The sequence below is a fragment of the Spermophilus citellus genome (genome assembly GCF_964194105.1).
Source record: "Spermophilus citellus genome assembly, chromosome: 4".
NCBI lineage: Eukaryota > Metazoa > Chordata > Mammalia > Rodentia > Sciuridae > Spermophilus > Spermophilus citellus.
The window spans coordinates 117893919-117912798 of record NC_138185.1 but is presented as its reverse complement, the minus strand read 5'-3'; the positions used below and the strand labels follow the sequence as shown (position 1 = coordinate 117912798).

Here is an 18880-nt window from a genome sequence, read left to right as displayed (position 1 = left end):
CCATCAGCATTTGCCTTATTTTTTTTCATTCAACCTTATTTTGTTGTGGTAAGAGCACTTAATATGAGATGGACTGAGACAGAGCTTACCTGTGCAGTGCGGTAGTGTTAACTGTAGGCACAACAGATCCCTAAAGCCGATTTGTCTCACTTAACTGAAACTTTATGCTCATTGGCTATTTACTCCCCTCTCCCTCCCCCATCTCTGACAACCACCATTCTGCTCTGCCTCTGTGCATTTGACTGTTGTAGATATGGCATACAAGAGGGATCATACATATTTTTTTGTCCTTCTGTGACTGACTTAATCACTTAGTATAATGTCCTCAGGGTTCATCCATGTTATTATTATATATTGCAAAATTTCCTTTTTTAAAATTAAGTGATATTTCATCGTGTGCTTCTACTTTTTTTAATCCATTCATCTACCAATAGACACTTCTGCATTGTGGCTACTGTGAATAATGCTGCTCTGAACATGGGGATGCCGATATCTCACTGAGATCCTGATCTCAATTACTTTGAATAAATACTTAGAAGAAAGATTACAGGATCACATGATATTTCTATTTTTAATTTTTTTCAGGAACCTCTGCACTCTTCCTTAACAGCGGCACCATTCTACATTCCTACTCACAGATCTAAAAGGGTTCCAACTTCTCTCTATCCTTACCAACACTTGTCTTTTTTTTTTTTTTTTTGGATTGGCCCTCCTTATAAATATGAGGTGATGTCCCACTGTGGTTTTGATTTGCATGTCCCTGAAAATTAGTGACCTTGAGCTTTTTCTCACATATGTATTGACCATTTGTAGTTTTTTGGAGCAATATCTATTCATATCTTTTTCCTATTTTTTAATCAGACCGTTAGATTTTTTTGCTGCTGCTATAGGGTCATTATTCTCAAATGGTCTAGGTATCCTGAAACACCAACTTGCAGTGAGATCTCACTTGGGGGGGGGAAAAAAAACTCAAGAAAATATCCTCTTTTGGTCAGTTGTCAAAGAGTGGAAGTGAGACTGTGTGTCCTGAGTGGAGGATATAGGCAGCAGATACTGACTAGCGGTGCCCCTATTCCTCTCACTGTCCCTCCTCCCTGGCCTTGGTGCCAGGAATCAACATGAGGTCCACACACATCACACCTTCCTCACAAGCTGCATCCCAAACTGACCCACCTGTAGGTTCAGAAGGTTGACTGAGGTTCCCTCTGCCCTGTGGGTGAGAAGGCATCACAGAGGTGGGCAGGTGACAACAGAGGGCTGGAAAAATCACAATATTGCTGTGCTGCAGCTGTCTGGGGCTCTAGGGTCTCTGGTTCATTTTCACATCTCTTATCCCAGTTTGTCCTCACAGAATCTGGGGGAGAGAGATGGGACAGCGCTGCTGATTCTGCTTGTCACGAGGAGCTGGCTGGAGAGCTTAGTTACTGTGGAGGTTAAGACTATGGCCCTTAGAATCACATTGACCAGAGTCCAAATTCCAAGTCTGCAACTCCTGGGCTCTGGGATATGGACGTTAGGATTGCAGTTCCCATGTGAAAGGGTGGAAGTGAGAATTAAATGAGACAATGTGTGCAGAGTGCTTGGCTCAGTGCCTGGAACGCTGCCATTGACACCAGGCAGTTGTTATTACTAGTACAGAAGTGGGAGCTGTTAATGGAGCTCCTGGACCGAGAAGGCTTCAACACAACACCCATAATCATGTTGCTGACACTTCTGATTCCAGGTCCAACGTGGCTGTGGCCTCTCTTATATTAGAGAAGTGGACACAGGTAATGTGTTCCATCCAGGGCCATATGGGCACACACCTGTGCCTTTATCCATCCCCCCAGACTTACTTAGTGCCTGTTGATGCCAGGCCCTATTCAGACCCCATGGAGCTTACACTCAAGCCTCAGGGGAAGACAAACCATGTACAAGTGAATAAATAATAAAACAATTCAACCTACTGATAAGTACTGTACAATATAACAAGGCTAGCTACTGTTTGGCAGTGGGCCTTTAGCTAGGGTGGTCAGGAAAGGTCCCTAAAGACATGACATTTGAGTTGAGGCCCAGATGATAGAAAGAGCTGGTTCCCAGTTGAGAGGAGAGCAAGAGTGAAGGCCCAAAATATGAGCAAGTTGAGATTCCCAGTGGGGAAGAAAGACCCACCTGTCGGTAGCATGTTGAGTGAAGCAGAGATCCTAGGAACCAATGATGGAGAGGCAGGCAAGGCTGCCACGAGGGCCTTGCAGCTCAGGTGCAAGGCTGGGGTTTTGTTCTGTGTTCTAGGCACAGTCTGGGGTCAACTGCCATTGCTTCTCAGGCGTCTGCTTAGTTCCCTTCATCTTGTCAGGGGCAGCTTGTCTGCGAGTTGCCAGTGAGGAAGTTGAAGCAGGCTGTGTGCTTAGATCTGAGTTCTCCTTCTAGGCTCAGCGTCAGCCTCCTAGAGTGGGGTGGGCTTCTTAAGATTCCTGCTTCAGACTCTCCAAGGGTGCCTTCCTCAGTGTTATTGCTGTGATACAGGCTTCAGAGCCACTGCTGCAGACATCTGCCTTTTCCTTGTCCCCAGCACCCTTCCTCAAGAAAGTTGCTGGTGAAGCCAGCAGGTGGCTGTTGAGCATCTGCTCACCCGGGCTCCATGATCTCTTTCAGGTGGTATTGATCAATGCTATCAAAGACGTGGCCAAGGCCCTTTCTGATCTCATTGGTGCTACCAAGGGAGCTGCCAGCAAGCCAGCCGATGATCCTTCCATGTATCAGCTCAAGGGAGCTGCCAAGGTTAGAGTGGGGTACCAACGGGAGTCAGCTTCCAGGGCTATGCGGGGTGAGGGAATCCCATAAGAGGATGTTGGGAGAACACACATCTGAGCTCCTTTCTCACTGAAGGAAACTGAGGTGTCTTTGCTTGTGGCATCCAGTCTGGAACTATAGGAGAAGGGAGGGGACCTCGGTGTACTATCTGCTTACTCTCTTCCTGGAATGCAGGTGATGGTGACTAATGTCACCTCCCTTCTCAAGACTGTGAAGGCAGTAGAGGATGAGGCCACCCGGGGCACGAGGGCACTTGAGGCCACCATCGAGTACATAAAGCAGGAGCTCACGGTAAGAAGCCAGCTGTTGCCTCCCCGGGCACCAGTGTCCAACACCTGACCCCAGCTTCTCTGAGATTCTTCTAAAGAGATTTTACCTAGAGCCCCTGGAATGGGGAGGCCACTCATCTACCTTCTGGTAGAGTTTGTAACTAATCACCCCATGTGTCACTGAGTTTGGCCAGGATCTACTGGTGTTATAATTAAGGAACTAATTGGTATGTATTAGGACAATTCAGTTTTAATTCCACTAAAATTACAGCATGAAATCAAAGCATTACAGAAGGTTCCCAACCAAGGGGAAAGTTTATATCCAGGTTCAATTGCAGCCTCTCTTGATTCACATGGCCACTGGTGACAGCTCACACTGTTGCACATGGGTGGAATTGGAGCCAGAGGTTCACCATTAGGAAGAAAGCCTAGCCTTTGGATGAGACTCTTCCCCTTCACATCCAGCTCCCTTCTTTTTGAGATGTCCAAATTTAAAGACATCAGCCCTTTTCTTTTTGCCTTGTTCTAGCCCTATAGATTGAGAAAACTAGAGTTTCTGCAATAGGGATGTTATGTGCTTCCTGTGACCCCGTAACACTTATACATCATCTCTCCCTAACCCTACAAATGGAAATATGCTGGAAATGATGGTTTTTCCCTGATATTTCTTTTTAAAACTGATCTCAGATGCAACTTTTCCGTGGGGGAGCAGGGAGATGGGGAACCTGCCTCTGCTGTTGGTTGTTCTTTACCTTTAGAGGGTGACCTGAGACACAACAGTGCTTTAAACATGAACAATTCTAGGTTTTGGTAACAGGAACTTGGATTCTTTTGTCCTGTCTTTAATGGATCCAGCTTAGTTCATATTTTAAAGCAGGATCTAAAACCACAGGAGTAACTCAGAACCTGGTAGCATCCTTAAGCACGGCTACCTGACCCTCCTGCATGGTCTTGGCATTTCCTACCTGAAGTCTAGACACAGATTCACTCAGACAGGCATGGGCAGGCCTCATGATGGTAATAGAAGAGAGCTGAAATTCAGAGCTCTCCTGGGAAATTATGAACACTTGGTTGTTCTGAATATATCACTATGATTTCTAATTCATCCAGATTGTGTTTCCATAGAGCATGTACCACAAGGGCCACAGTGGTGTGGAGGACTCTGTACCTGTGGCCTTCATTCCATGGTAGCATTCAGAAGTGGCCTAGAATTTGTGGTCCTAGGTGCTTAATTGCAGCTGTCCATTCTTAGGGGTAGTGATGTTTGACACTTGTTGGCGCACGGCAAGGATGCTATCTGCATCCTCACTTCTGCCTCAGGGAACGCTTCCCTGCTGAAATGTGGTTGCTTAGTGCTGAAGACAGGCTACCCTTACCTGAGATGGGGGTTCCCCTGTGCAGGGATTCAGTATACAGTCACAGCATCTGTCACTCATGTTAAAGAGACAAGACCAGATGGGTTTGAAGCAGAAACAGCTTGACTGACAGATGAGGCTTTAAAATGAGGTATTGAGGTATTGACTTACCATGGTGAATTTATTTCAGCTTCTCTAAAGGTATGTGTGTGTGTTTAAATAATTCAGTGTCATTTTGGCACATTCGACATGAACACCTCTGCACAATTATGCAGTTGTATTTATAAGGCAGGCTAAGAATAGTAGGATCTTATGCTTCATCTCCCAATCTCACACCCGCTTAAAAGGGGTGAGGCGCACCCAGAGTGATATATCCAGGTCAGTCCTGCTCTGGAACCAGCACTGGGGCTAAGAGTTTCTGGAAACTACTGAAACATGAGCAAGGCTGGGAGAAGGGAAGTCAGAAGTTGAATGGGCTAGCACTGTAGAAATGTCTCTTACCACATTGCTCCCATGGATGCCAAATATTATATGAGAGAGGCTTGTTCATGCCAGACTCTTGAAAGCAAGAGACATGTTACTGTACTCAAGTTAAATTTCTAGTTTTCTGTCATTTGATAATTTCTTCCAATTGCTGGCTTGATTTCAGACACTGAGCTACAGCCTGGTTGTAGAAACCTAAGTTATTTTTGTCCTTTTATATTTTTTTTTCACCTATTTAATTTCTGCCTTTCAGGTGTTCCAGTCAAAAGAGGTACCTGAAAAGACATCATCACCTGAAGAATCAATAAGGATGACAAAAGGCATCACCATGGCAACAGCTAAAGCCGTGGCAGCTGGGAACTCATGTAGACAGGAGGACGTGATTGCCACTGCCAATTTGAGCCGGAAGGCTGTGTCCGATATGTTGACAGCTTGCAAGGTAAAGGCTGTGATGTTGTTTAGGATGACAATTAATTCTCTGCCATGACTGAGTCATTCCAAGTTGTCTGGAGGAAGGGAGAGACTGGTTGTGCAGCAGCTCCATACCTTAAACTTGATGATAAACATTCATGTAGAAGACGGCGTATGCATCAGCCTGGGAAACAACTCTCGCAGGTCTTTTTGAGTGGGAGTGAGCCTTGCTGACTTGATCCTCCCACTTCTTAACAGTTCTCCTAAACAGGTAGGGAGCCTTCTGATACAATGTAGTAGAGGCCACTCTAAAAGTAACCAATGGGACTGCAGCATTTAGTTCCACATGCTATGCATGGACACCAGATCCCCTCTTCTGCCTGAATCCATTCCTGCCTCATGGCTCAGACTTTTTGTGCAAGGAGAGGGGCTACCATTGCTGGCTGAGGAAGTGAATTAGAGGAACACAACGAACTTGGGGAATACCTTTGTTCTCTGTGCCAGACAACTTGGAGGAAACTCTTCTGATCGCTGGGTGATTAGAACAGCTGCCCTGAGCCCAGGCTTGGTGAGGGAGCCATGGAGACCAGAGCCCTGTGACCTTTATTTTAATTTTTTCTTTATCTATTAAGAAAGTAAATCATCAATGCCCCACATTGTCCTATGTCCCACTGAGCACCCTCACCCTTCCAAGGACAGCTTTAGCTTCTAGCAGTGATTGATCTAGGATGCCCCCTGCCCTGGTTAAATGAGGTGGGGGAATTAACCACAGAAGTTGAAACCTAGCTATTATAGATCAGAGTCTAGAGGGAGCAGGCATTCTTTGTGGTAAAGAGAGTTCTGTTTAGGCTGCTGCTGATAGCCTTGCAATTCCTCAGAAGGGGTCAGGTGATTTGGAGGTACCTGACTTAAGGGAGAGGGAAGCAGTTGGCCAAAGGCACATGTGTGTAAGAGCCTGTCCACAGGAGACAACTCCACCTCTGTGGGTCTCCTGAGCATGATGGAGGCTTGAGTAAGGGTGGATTGGGAAGACAAGGATGGATAGATAGGAATGGCCACTATGATGAAGGACTGTGCATGCTAGACCAGGGAGTTTGGACTATGTTCTGAAGCCACAGATATTTGCCACTTTGATGTGCTCAGTAGAATTCACCCACCCAGAAATAATAATTTTCAAAAAGCTCAACTGGAGTATCAAATTTGCCTGGCAAGATATAACCCAAAGGCATCATGGTGCCCAGATGTAAGACCTCATAGTTTTAGAGAGGATATTATATATATATATATATATATACTCTCATTTGATCCTAGATGAGAAGGGCAAAATTAATGATTCCAGTATGTCAAATGGTGAAACAGGGACTCAGAGTCAAAATGATATAACTAAGCTCACACAGCTCTTCACTGTGAGAACCAGGATGAAACCAGCACTCTGATTCCATAGCCACTCTGGTTCTGCCTAGCTGTGATGCTCAAGGTTCCTGGGGCTAAAAATTGATAGGCATTTTTGTCCCCATGTTACTGACATGAAAAGAGGAACAGAAAAGACCACAATTAAGGCAGAAATGGAATGCAACTCAGATTTTTAAGTTTCTTTTGCATAGGTTCCCCTGTTTCCAGGGGACGAGGTCAAGTAGAAAAGGGTGGAAACTGTCTGCCCAGCCTTAGTTTTTCCGGGGTCAAACCATCTTGGATTTGCAGGACAAAATAACCCACAGAATGCTGAAGCATATGTTTCTTCACATTCCAAAATCTGACTTAACAATAAGTACCACTGCTGCACCCCAAGACACCTATTAAAAGAGGACTTTTTTTTAGCAAACTTATGAACAGTGGTGATTCCTTTGGGCTCCTGCATCCCTCACCCCTTTGCAGAAAGGAATTAGGCAGCTTGACAGAAAAGGGAATGCATGCAGTAAGTCACATGCAGAAAAACAAGGCTGCTGAGTGGCAGATCAAGAAGAAAGTCTCCAACACACAGAATGGAGGGCCAAGTTGCCCTATCCAAGTAACTTGGGGCTGAGTGGGTAACCAGGGCAAATGTGGGGGAACAGCAAGTTCCAGACTGGCTCATCTTATCAGAATGGGAGGATTACACTAAGTCCTCAGGCTTACCCAATTCCAAAGTCAAGTCTCATGTGTGTTTCTGTCTGTCTTGCTTTCATGTGTATATGTTTATGTTAGATACAATTTTATGTCTGCTCTTATAATTGATATGATGTGGCTGTTTCTCTGTTGCTGTGAGTCATTATCACAGACTTTTTAAAGGATACAATATACTCCATTAGCAAATATTCTCTTTCCCCTATTATAAAATATTTAGGTTGTCTACATTTATTTTTATCATGAACTTTACTATAATAAACATCCTTAGGCATATCTGGTTTTTCTGTGCTTTGGGTTATTTCCTTAGGCAAGACTCCCAGAAGTGGAATTAGTGGGTCAAATGGTATGACATTTTAATTACTGCCAGATTGTTCTCCTGTAGTGTTCTGCTGAGTTACACAGTCACTGTAGTAGGCAAGCGTACTTTGATCTTGCCTCTTCCACACCCTAGATGAGGGCCTTGTGCAGAACCTGCTGGAGGTGACACTGAGGAGCAGCGCAGCCTATGTCTTCCCATAGTGCTGTCTCCTCAAACAGGCGTGGGTTCTGTGCCTCATAATTAGAGTCTCAGGGATGAACAAAACAAGTGTTCAGGGCATAGCTCTGGGCTCCTAGTTTCCGCATCCTAGACCCGTTAGACTTTAGATGAGTCAAACCTAGTTTACAAATGACAAATGCTGGCCACTTCCTCCAGGGTGGTGCTCAGAGCAGGAGCGAGCCCACAAGTGTTCCCACCTGCACCCACCACCATCCCTAGGAAGAGGAGCTTGAGTGGAAAAAACATGGAGGCTGGTCAGTGCTCCCCTTCAGCCTCGACCTTTTATGCTGATGGGTGATTTCTCTGTTGCTTGCTTGTAGTTTAGTGTGTTAACTATTTCTGTAAGGCCCCCAAGTTTTTTTCAGAGTGAAGCTGCAGCAGGGAAAATGTCTAAGGGGGTGAGGGTGCTATCAGTTTTAGCAAATAAAAGGGTGTAACATACTTGTACTAAAAGTTTTCCTTGTGTATGTGAAATATAGATTTAACCAGGTACATTTTATCCGACAACCCTATGAATCAGAATGGATGTATCATGAATGACTCAAGGTGGCAGGTCATAAGTACAAGAAAAAAGCATGAGATATTGTGTTCACCATATGCTCTGGTTTGCTTATCTCGGCATTTGTATAATGTGAGATGAGTTATTTACAGTGCTTGAGGGCGCCGGGGAGCTGCTATCTGAAGTTTCCCAGGAGCCCAAGGGCGGTGGTCAAGGAGACCTCACTGTGACTGTGGTGTGGTTGGTGGAGGAGTAAGAACCTGGGCTTCATTAGCCTGTGGACAGAGAAGGGGCCTTCAAGAGGCAGCTGCTGACAAGAGGCCAGGCTGAGCTGGGGTTAGTATGTCTCCTGCTGGAAGGCCTTATTATGAATCTTTTCTGGACATCTTCATGTATATAGAATTCTTTTCATTAAAAAAAAACAAAGGAAGCAAAGAAAGGGGGATTGGGTTCAGTTATCTCTGTCATTTGGCCCTCTGTCTGTCTGTTGGGACCTGCAGTAGAGGCAGAGAGGGTAGAGGAGGAACTTCTTTTCTACCCAGGGAGTCAAGTTGGGGGAGGCGTCAGAGGCGGCAAGCAAGGTGTCCTGCTGAACTACTCAGCTCTGCTGGGTGGGTGACTTGTCAGCCAGCTCTTCCAGCTTCAAGACCTCAACATTCCTTTCTGTTTCTAGCAAGCATCCTTCCACCCTGACGTCAGTGAGGAGGTGCGATCCAGAGCCTTGCGGTACGGGACGGAATGCACCCTGGGCTACCTGGACCTTCTGGAGCATGTCTTGGTGGTGAGGAGGGGTGTGCATCAGGGCTGGGTGAGGGGAAAGCTGTGTTCTTATTTCAGGATCATCCCTTTTGGAGCATCAGACAGGCACCTCTTATGAGGTCAGGTCTGGCCTGAGTTTGCAAGTGCAGTCTGCAGGAAGATGCAGTTAGAATCTGTGAGAACCTGGCTCTATCTGGCACCAAATAGGCAGAACTAGTATGGAAGAGGAGTGTGAAGAGAGGGAAGAAGCCATGGGGGTATCTCAGCCACCCTGAAATGTATAAGGAGGTTTTGCTACAAAGACCCTAGCACACCCTGGGAGGGTATTGAAGCTTCTGAAAAGTCACACTTGCCCCTGTGATGAACTAGAGGGGACTAAGGCCAATGCCACAAGTGTTCTGCTAACCTCCTATGACTTCCTCCTGTCCTTGAATGAGTGGCTTAAATCACACCGAAAGTGACTCCCCCGGCCCGGTATACCCAGCATGGACCTAGTTCAGAAGATGAAAATTGAAGACACCAGGCAAAAGGCATGATGATTATAACTATGGACTGTCCTTACAGAGCTTTGGGTGGGTACAGCAGACTCCCAGTTCCTAGGGTGGCCTGACTCCCCACAGACCATGAGGTCCTAAACACAAAGAACCAAGAAGTACAGTGGGTATTTGTTTCTGTCGAATCCTAGGAGCCACTTTACAATGATATAAAGGCTAGGACAGACCAAAGAGAGTTTGTTCAGCAGTTAGGAGGACCCCCAGAAGAGAACTGATGATGTCTTCCCACCTACAATTGCACTGTTCTTTCCAAACCAAAAAACAAAAAAAAAGATTCAACAGGCCACCTTCAGATACATAATTCTTGTACCAGAAGTCCACCATCAGGCCTTTTGTTTGTTGGACATTCTGCTTTTCTCATTTTACTCTTGTATAGCTTGTGAGCTAGCAGGCCAAAGAAATGATTTGCAACTCATGGAGGTTAGTCCCAGGTTGAGGTCACCCTGCTAAGCAGGGATGGCCTAATCCCAGTTCTTGTTACTCCCAGCTTTGCGCTCATTCTAATATTTCATTGACTTCTCCTTAAAAATGAATTCACTTCTGATATTAACCATCTTGGGTCTTCTAAGAGATCATTGTTGTTCTTTATCCAGGTCACTGTGGTCAGTACTGGGTAAATCTTCTGGGGAGAATAACCAGACTGGGATTATAAGCTTTGGACTCCAGCCTGAATCTCCATGAATAGAAATCAGTGTAGACACTCTGGGCCAAGGAGAGAGTATCTTAGCCCGTCAGTGTTCACAGGCCAGGGCCTCTGCTGCCAAGCAAATTAGATGTGCTGGGATGTAATGAGAGTATTTAGCCCATGAGCAAGCCCACCAGGAAATTCAGGGTAAAAAGAATAAAACCAGCAAGACTTCCAAAAGGCATCCTTTTCTTTATGGAAGGCTACACAGTGGTCACCCTTCTCCTCAGAGTGTACACTCCAAGAGGTTCCAAGGTTTGTTCTGAATTATATATATACTATGTTTTTTCTTATACATAATTATCTATGAGAAAAATTTAACTTTAAGCAAAGTAAAAGATTAACAAGAGCTAGTTAAAAATTGAACAATCATAACAGTATCTATAAAAGTTATTTAAAACTTAAACTATTCATTACTGGAATTTTCCATTTAATATTTTCAGACCGTGGTTGACCTTGTTGGAAAGCAAAACTGTGGATAAGAGGCATTTACTGTGTGTGTTTTGAGTCACAGCGAACCTTGTTATAACTGAAAACTAGACAGTGTGGTGGAAACAGTAGGTTTCAAAGCCTTGAGTTCAAACCCTGGTTCTGCCACATAAAGAGCCGCGTGGACACTGACATATCTGGGCTTCAGTTTCCTCAGATGTTAAACAAGCAGTTTTTGAAAGATTCAGTGGGCAGGCCTGGAAACCCAGGGCTACGTGACTGCACTAGCATTTGCTAGGTGTTTCACTGAAGTCTACTGTCTGAAAGGCGCTGTGTTGGGCTGATGGGAGGGGCTGGGCATCCTAGGTTAGGGTTTGAATTTCTCCTCCTTCTTTACTTTCTCTCATGCTTCTATTTTTGTCTTGTTCATTGTGGGGGAAGGAAGGAGATCCAGGGATCTGCTTCTTTGCATTTCCTCACTTTTCCCAGTCCCTTTTCCTGATGAGCCATGCTCTCTCGCTCACCTGTGCCTATGTCTGTGCATCAGCCCCTTACACAGCATCTGTGGCCCAGGCCCCACACGTGCAGCCCCCAGACTGGCTGTTCCCACCTTTATTCACTGCATGGGGTCCAGCTTTATTCCCAAAAAATCCACAAACCTGCCAGCCTTTGCGGTGGTGCTAAAGCGAAGAAATCCCTTCACCCTTCAGGAAAAGTAAAGCTTATTTGGGGGAGAAGAATTCTCCCTTCATAGGAAGTGCCAGCACTTCTCTTAAGGAGAAGTTTCTCCCAGGGGATTAGGAAAAGGAACTCTGATGGGGTTCCCTCCCTGACCTTGTGCCCACTATAAACCCTGTCCCCTACCTGGGAACCGCAGTGGTGTCTGCCAATGTACCACCCCTCTCCCTTCCACTCCAGCTTGAGTGGGTGAGTGCAATGAAATGAGGGGTCTTCAGATTTTCCATGTGTCTCTTCAAGGGACTGGGCAGATGGCCAGCTTCTGTGACTTAGGAGAGATTGAAGGGAACATTAGGAAAGGTCCAGGAACCATTCCCAGGCCACAGAGACCCCTGCTTTCAGGCTACCTAAGTACTATCAGACCTCAGCCCTAACAATAATCAGCAGGAAGAAGGGGCACTTGCTGCAGGAATACCCAACATCACATGTAATTTGGAGGTTTCATGAGAGGTGTTCACTGGGGCCAGAGGTTAGCAGGAAGGGGACAAACCAGTACTTTCTTTCCCAGGGCTCCAGAAAGAACAGACTATGCTTCCATAGGCAGATATGTGTGTGTCTCTTATGACTATTCACGTTTTCCTTGGTTAATGTTCTTCTCATGGATCATTCCTTGAATTTACTCCAGAAACAGGACTCTTAGAGTCAAGTGGTTAATGTATTTGTTGCAGACTGACCACCTGAGTTTCTTTTCATCATTCTATACAGTTTGTTATCACTGTAGTAATTATGGTAGACATAGAGGTTTATGGTAGCTTGTGCTAAAGGGAATAGGAAGAAAAGCTCCATGATGAAACTAATTTTATAAGATAAATCATTTATCTTCTGCAATGAGAAAATTTTTTTTTGTATCTCAGGTGACAAGTGCCAATGGCTCAGACTTCCAAGGATGTAAATGGTTTAGCATCATGCATTTATGTCTCATAGATTTTTATTCTCTTTAGTAAGCTAGTCACATTCTCTGAAAGATATTTTCTAATAAAAACATAGTAAGGAAACAAGCCTTTAGCCAGGATTATAGGATTATAATCCCAGCAGCTCGGGAGGCTGAGGCAGGAGGATCACGAGTTCAAAGCCAGTCTCAACAACTTAGAGAGACCCTAAGCAACTTGATGAGACCCTGTCTCAAAATAAAAACGAAAAAGGGTTGGAGATGTGGTTCAGTAGCTGAGTGCCCCTGAGTTCAATCCCTAGGGAGGGAGGGAGGGAGGGAGGGAGGAAGGAAGGAAGGAAGGAAGGAAGGAAGGAAGGAAGGAAGGAAGGAAGGAAGGACTTCATTTCCAAAGAATTATTATAAACATATAAGAAAGTTCAATTTCCTAACTAAAAATCGTAGAACCCTATGACATTTCTGTAACCTCAGTTGTTGATGTTGGTCGATGTCTACTGCTAAAAATAAGTTTGCATCCCACATTATTCTCCTAACTCCTTCAGCAGAGCTAACTTTGAGGACAAGAGCCAGAAAGATGGTTCCACACCAAGACACTTTCAGGCTATAAGACCAATGAACCCAGGTAGAAACTCAAGAATGAGATGAGGAACATGAGATCTGCCAGATGTGGACACCAGTGTTGAATTTTCAGAGGGAATTTCCTACTTACCGGGTAGGAAAATGAAAGCCAAATTGCTGTTTTAAAAACATCAGAATTCTATGAAATATTCTCTAGGGTATAAATAAAGAATAATAAAATTAGATTAAATATTTACAGGTGATAAGGGAAAAGCAATTGGAACAACCAGAAAGTTCAGCCCATACATACACCCCGCCCCTTATCCTAATCCTTGATCCAGAAAGACCTGTGTGCCCAAATGACTGTTAGCTCAGTCTAAAGCAGAACTATAACATATTTTAAAATAGCCCTCCTGGAATGTTTTAAAAATTGATTCTTGTTTGTAGCAAATCAAAGAGAACAGGTGAGATTTCTGAAAGCTGAAGTTTGGTCAGAGAGTGTCTGTTTTGGACTGTTTTTCAAAAGAGGAAAAGAGAAAACTCTAGAAATTAGGGTTTGGAGAAAGCGACCAACAATCTGCAGGATTAAATTGAAGTCATTTTTAGATGGCACAAAAGAGGGTTAGGGCCCTTCATTTGTGGCTTGTCTTAAATTTAGGTATATGAAACATGGGTGAACTTCCCGTGCCTTAACCTTGATCAGATAAAACACCTTAGAGTTAAGGATTCTTCACCTTTTCTGGCTGGTTTGTATATTTTAGTTATACTTTGGAAAAGACTAGAAAATACAAAAAACAGTATCGGCATCCATGTTCCCACCATCTATAATTAACTGCCTACCAGCATTAATTAGCATATTGTCATATTTGCTTTAGATCTTTGTTTTAAAGAAACATTCATGAATTTTGTCTTCTTTCAATTCTCTCTTTCCCTCTATGTAGGTAAAAAAAAAAATGACTATCATGATTTTAACATTCTTAACCTTTTGTGGGTCTGTGGCCCCTTTGAGCTGAAAGCCCTGGAGTATTTCCTGCTGCCCTCCCACAAAACCTCATCAAAGAAACATCCAGACCCACAGAATGTTCCTTAAACTGTTAAGAAGGGTCACAGACCCAAATACTCTGTTGGAACCTTCTGGCAAATCTAGAATCACTGCCTGCTAGAGAATTTCCTTTTTTTTTTTCTTTTCTTTTCTTTTCTTTTTTTTTTTAAGAATCCATTTATTTCTCAGCAGACACTGTCATCTGCTCTGGAAGCTTCCTTGTAGGCTTTAGAGCTTCGTGTTGCCGGCTCCTTATAGAGGATTCATGTTGCAAGCAAGAAGCAGCCGCTTTGCCTCAGAGTTCAATATTTCTGCAAAACCATAAAATGAGATCATTGACAGGGTTAAAATTTACTTCCACCACCAGAAAATGTTAATGTGGGTCTGTCTGTTGCCTGCTGTTAGAGATCATGTTGACTTAATGACAGAATAAAAATAGAATTCCTCTCCTCCTGCCTGTCTGTAACTTAGGGCCGCTCCCTGTCTTAGAGCAGTATACAGAGTGGTACTTTCTACCTCAAGGGCTCTTCTTTTAGAGACAGAAGGTTTTAATCATTCCACTTTAATGATATAAGTGATTTTCTCCACCACACCTGTAACTTTTTCCCAGCTGTAGTGGGGCATAACTAATATATAATAAATAACATGCAAAGTATATGTTTGAGCATGGACATATGAATACATCTATAGAAGCCTCACCACAACTAAAATAATGAATATATTTATTAACCTGCAAAATTCTTGCAACCACTGATCTGTTTCTGATTGTTATGGATTTGTTTGCATTTTCTGGGCTTTTCTATAAATGGAATCTCATCTACTCCTTTTTCCTCTACTTCTTTCACTCTGCATCAGCAGTTTCAATTCCATTCATGTTGTTGTGTGTAGCAAAAATTTGCTACGTTTATTGCTGAGCAGTTTTCCATTGGAAGGCTGTATCCTCCTGTGTTTATCCATTGCTTTTAAATGGATGAATTTCATTGTGTGAAATTATCTCTTAATAGGGCTGCTTAAAAGAAGAGAAACCCAGAATCAATGTGGTCTTAAATATAAAAGAATAATATGAGTGAAATATAATCCTAAAAATAATTTGATGACTTGTGGGAACAGAAACATTCAGTTTATCCCAGTGATTAATATCAGTTCATTATGCTTAATATCTGAATTAAAAAGATGCATTTTGATTTTACTTTCATTTTTATCCAAGTTCTTTCTGCACATTTTCCCTCAGCTCTAAAGTGCTATCATTGTCTTTTTTTTATTTTAATAATACACATTAGTCTTCCTGACCCTTGCAAGAGATTATCATGAAAATGAAATGACAAGCCACACCCTGGGAGAAGCTATTTGTAGAGCATGTATCTGATAAAGAATTTGAACCTAAAAAATATAGAGAATTCTAAGACTTTAATATTAAAACTGAAAAGCCCAAAATAGGGAAAGATCCCAATATACATTTCACTAAAGAAGATAACAATGTCAATTAAAATTGCAATGGTATTGTGGCACATCCACTATAATAGCTAAAACTAAAAGCAACAGTCACCCTAATTTGATTTTAGAACAGTTTCATCACCCATGAAGAAAACTTGCAGCCATTAGCAGTCACTCCACTCTGCTCCTAGTGCTAGATCTCCATTAATCTACTTTCTGCCTCTACTGATTTTCATGTTCTGGACTGTTCTTATCAATGGAATCATAGAATATGTGGTCTTTTGTGACTGATTTCTTTCGCTACACATAGTGGTTTTAAAAATCCATTCACATTGTAGCAGATGTCAGTAATTAATTCCTTTGCATGACTAAATAGCATTCCATTGTGTGGATAACCCTAAGTTCAATTTATGATTTTTTTCTTCTCTAATATATGCTTTTAGTTATCTATTTAAAGTATTCACCAACTCCAAGATTACTAAGATGATGATGATGATGATGATTTTCTATATAGTTTAAATATAGAATCTATATAGGTTTAATATAGAACACATGAAGACAGGAGAAAATTATAACTATCTCTGGACAATCCTGGTGGAGCCTGAGTAGGTGAATGATGTAGGTTTAATATAGTTTTAATATAGAATCTATATATGTTTATATTCTCAGATTTATGATGTATTTCTAGTTAATTTATGCATATAATATGGGGTATGAGTAAAAGTCCATTTTTTTACCTGAGATTATCCATTTTCATATTGTTCTAGCACCATTTTTGAAAAAAAAATTATTGTGTCCCCTTTGAATTCAAGGTACCTTAGCCACTTACTGAAAATGAGTTGTCCATATGTATAAATCTAGTTAGACTTTCCTGCTCCCCTGATCCATATGTTTATATACTGCTATCATATTGTCTCTTATCAATTTTTATTTTTAAAAATTAATAAAAATAAAATTTGGGGGTTGTGTTGAACCTGTAGATTGATCTGGGGAGAATTGACATCTTAACAATATCAAGTCTTCTGATCAATGAACACAGTATATCTATATTTTTAGGCCTTCTTCAATATTTCTCAATAATATGGAGAAATATTTTGTAGTTTTCAGTGTTCAGGTCTTGTATGTCTGTTATCAAAATTCATCCTAGCTATTTAATAACTTTTTTGCTAAGATAAATGGTACTGGCTTTTAACATTTTCAATTCTCACTTTTCATTGCTAGCATACAGAAATGAAATTTCTATATGTATATTCTATGACCTTGCTAAACTCACTTATTAGTTCTAGAAGTTTGTTTTTCTTATGTAGATAAATGTTTGTGCCTTCTGCAGACACAAATTACTTCTCCCTCACTGTGTGTATCGTTTACTTCTTTTTTATTTATTTATTTTTGCCTATTGCACTGGCTAGGAATTCCAGTACGATATTGGTAGAAGTATGACAATAAACATTCTTACTTTATTCTTGACCTTATGAGAAAACACTGAGTCTTCCACCATTAAGTACGAGTGTTCCCACCTTGGCTATCACTCTTATTCATGTTCTGTTGACCACTATAGAAAAACCATTTGATGATGTTTATATGCTGCTTTGTTACTCAGACCCTGAGCCCTAATCATCATTCACCTACTCAGGCTCCACTAGGATTGTCCAGAGATAGTTGTAATTTTCTCCTGTCTCCATGTGTCTGGATGTGAAGATTCCCATTGTGAAACATGGGAAGAGATGTAGAAAAGAATGTTGGAAGACAATTTCAAAATTAGGAAGGAGCAAGATGGTGTATATCAGAATTTAAATCTGTAGTGAAAGATGGTAAGGAGCTCTCATCCTATCTCATTTTCTTGTTTCCATTCTTGGATGGATTTGAAAAGAAATCAGCTGAGAATGTCTTTTAAGTCTGTTTGGTGTTTGAAGATTCTACTACCTTTTTCAAAACCATAAAAAACAAAAAGCATAAAACAATCTTTAAAACCTTTGAAACAGGTTAAAAGAGGGCTCATTCTCGTGACTTCTCCCAAGAAAGTCTGTGGTCAAAACCATGGAAATGGATTGTTTGTACCAGAATGACCATCCTGAACCGTGAGCTGTTGCTCACACCGGGATTTTATCTGCAAGATTCCCCAACTGCACATCTTCTCCAGTCCAGTGTTTGCTTTGTCTCAAGTACTATCTGGCTCTTAGCCTGGGGCTCTTGTGTTCACTCAGAATGTTCTTATGGTTTAAGTAATTTTCATGAGCACATATTTTTAATATATAAATAAAGTATGAATAAAGGACAACTAAGAACTTCATCTCCTTTTGTGATCTTTGAGAACTATCAAAAGAACCTTTAGAGACACTCCAGGTTCCATTTCCCACTTTTCATCTGAGGAAACTAAAGTCCAGTGAGTCTTAAGTGCTTACCGCCCCCCCCCCCATACCCTGCTGTCACTAGGAGATAGATAGGCAACAAAAACCAGGATGTCTGGCTGCACACCCTCCGATGACAACTCCTCCTATCACCACAGTTGCCATCTTCTCATGCACTTGACTTGTCCTTCACTCATAGATTCTTCAGAAACCAACACCAGAACTCAAGCAGCAGCTGGCTGCTTTCTCCAAGCGTGTCGCAGGTGCAGTGACTGAGCTCATCCAGGCAGCGGAAGCCATGAAAGGTAGGTCAGCTTCTCCTTCCTCTTGCAGGCTGGCTCAGGGACAGTGCTTAAGACAGTCACTGAGCAGAGGGTCAACACACCAGACCTCCTAGCCTTTCATTGGCAAATGCAACCAGGAGTATACAAGGTTCTATTTAAACAAATGCACCTAGAGTTATATTTTAAAAGTAACATTCTCCATGATACTTGTGTTTTCTCCAGTCTTTATATTAAGTGCTTCTACTTAAATGGTATAGTCCATCAGAACTGCTCACTGTTCTTAAGAAATTCACCATTTATTTTCATTCTTCAAAATATTTATTCTCACTTAAAAAACAAACACCTGTGTTTAGAAAACAGTGCTGTTTGCACACCCCTTCTTGTTTATAGGCAAGATTGTCTCACTAACGTCCCTTCCTTTGAATTGAGCAGAGTGGCTTTTCCCCATGTGTTCCCAGAAGAGAATGTAAATTGCTGTGGTCTAAAGTCTAAAGTCTCCTAAGTTAGAAGGTAGGGTAAGGCTCCAGCCTTGTTCCATGAGATCTGGATCTTTGAAGCTGCTGTTGATGACCACTTCTATGGCTAAACACACAACTGAGGCAGAAAATCACCTTACCTCCCTTACCGTTTACATCCAGATGAGAGCTAGAGACAAGGTCTCTTAGGGCAATTTAGATAATAGGTGGTGGGCCTCTATATAGATACT

General features: G+C 42.4%; 1 protein-coding gene across 7 annotated transcripts in view; it reads left to right on the top strand.

The window, feature by feature from the left end:
• Positions 1 to 18880, top strand: part of TLN2 (talin 2) — a 421584-nt gene that overhangs the window by 382555 nt on the left and 20149 nt on the right. For all 7 annotated transcript variants that reach the window (XM_081293079.1, XM_081293081.1, XM_081293082.1 and 4 more), the window contains 5 exons: positions 2635 to 2760; positions 2968 to 3084; positions 5154 to 5339; positions 9128 to 9235; positions 18090 to 18195. In XM_081293079.1, coding sequence (XP_081149205.1) covers positions 2635 to 2760; positions 2968 to 3084; positions 5154 to 5339; positions 9128 to 9235; positions 18090 to 18195 — 643 coding nt within the window. The remainder of the gene's footprint in view (positions 1 to 2634; positions 2761 to 2967; positions 3085 to 5153; positions 5340 to 9127; positions 9236 to 18089; positions 18196 to 18880) is intronic.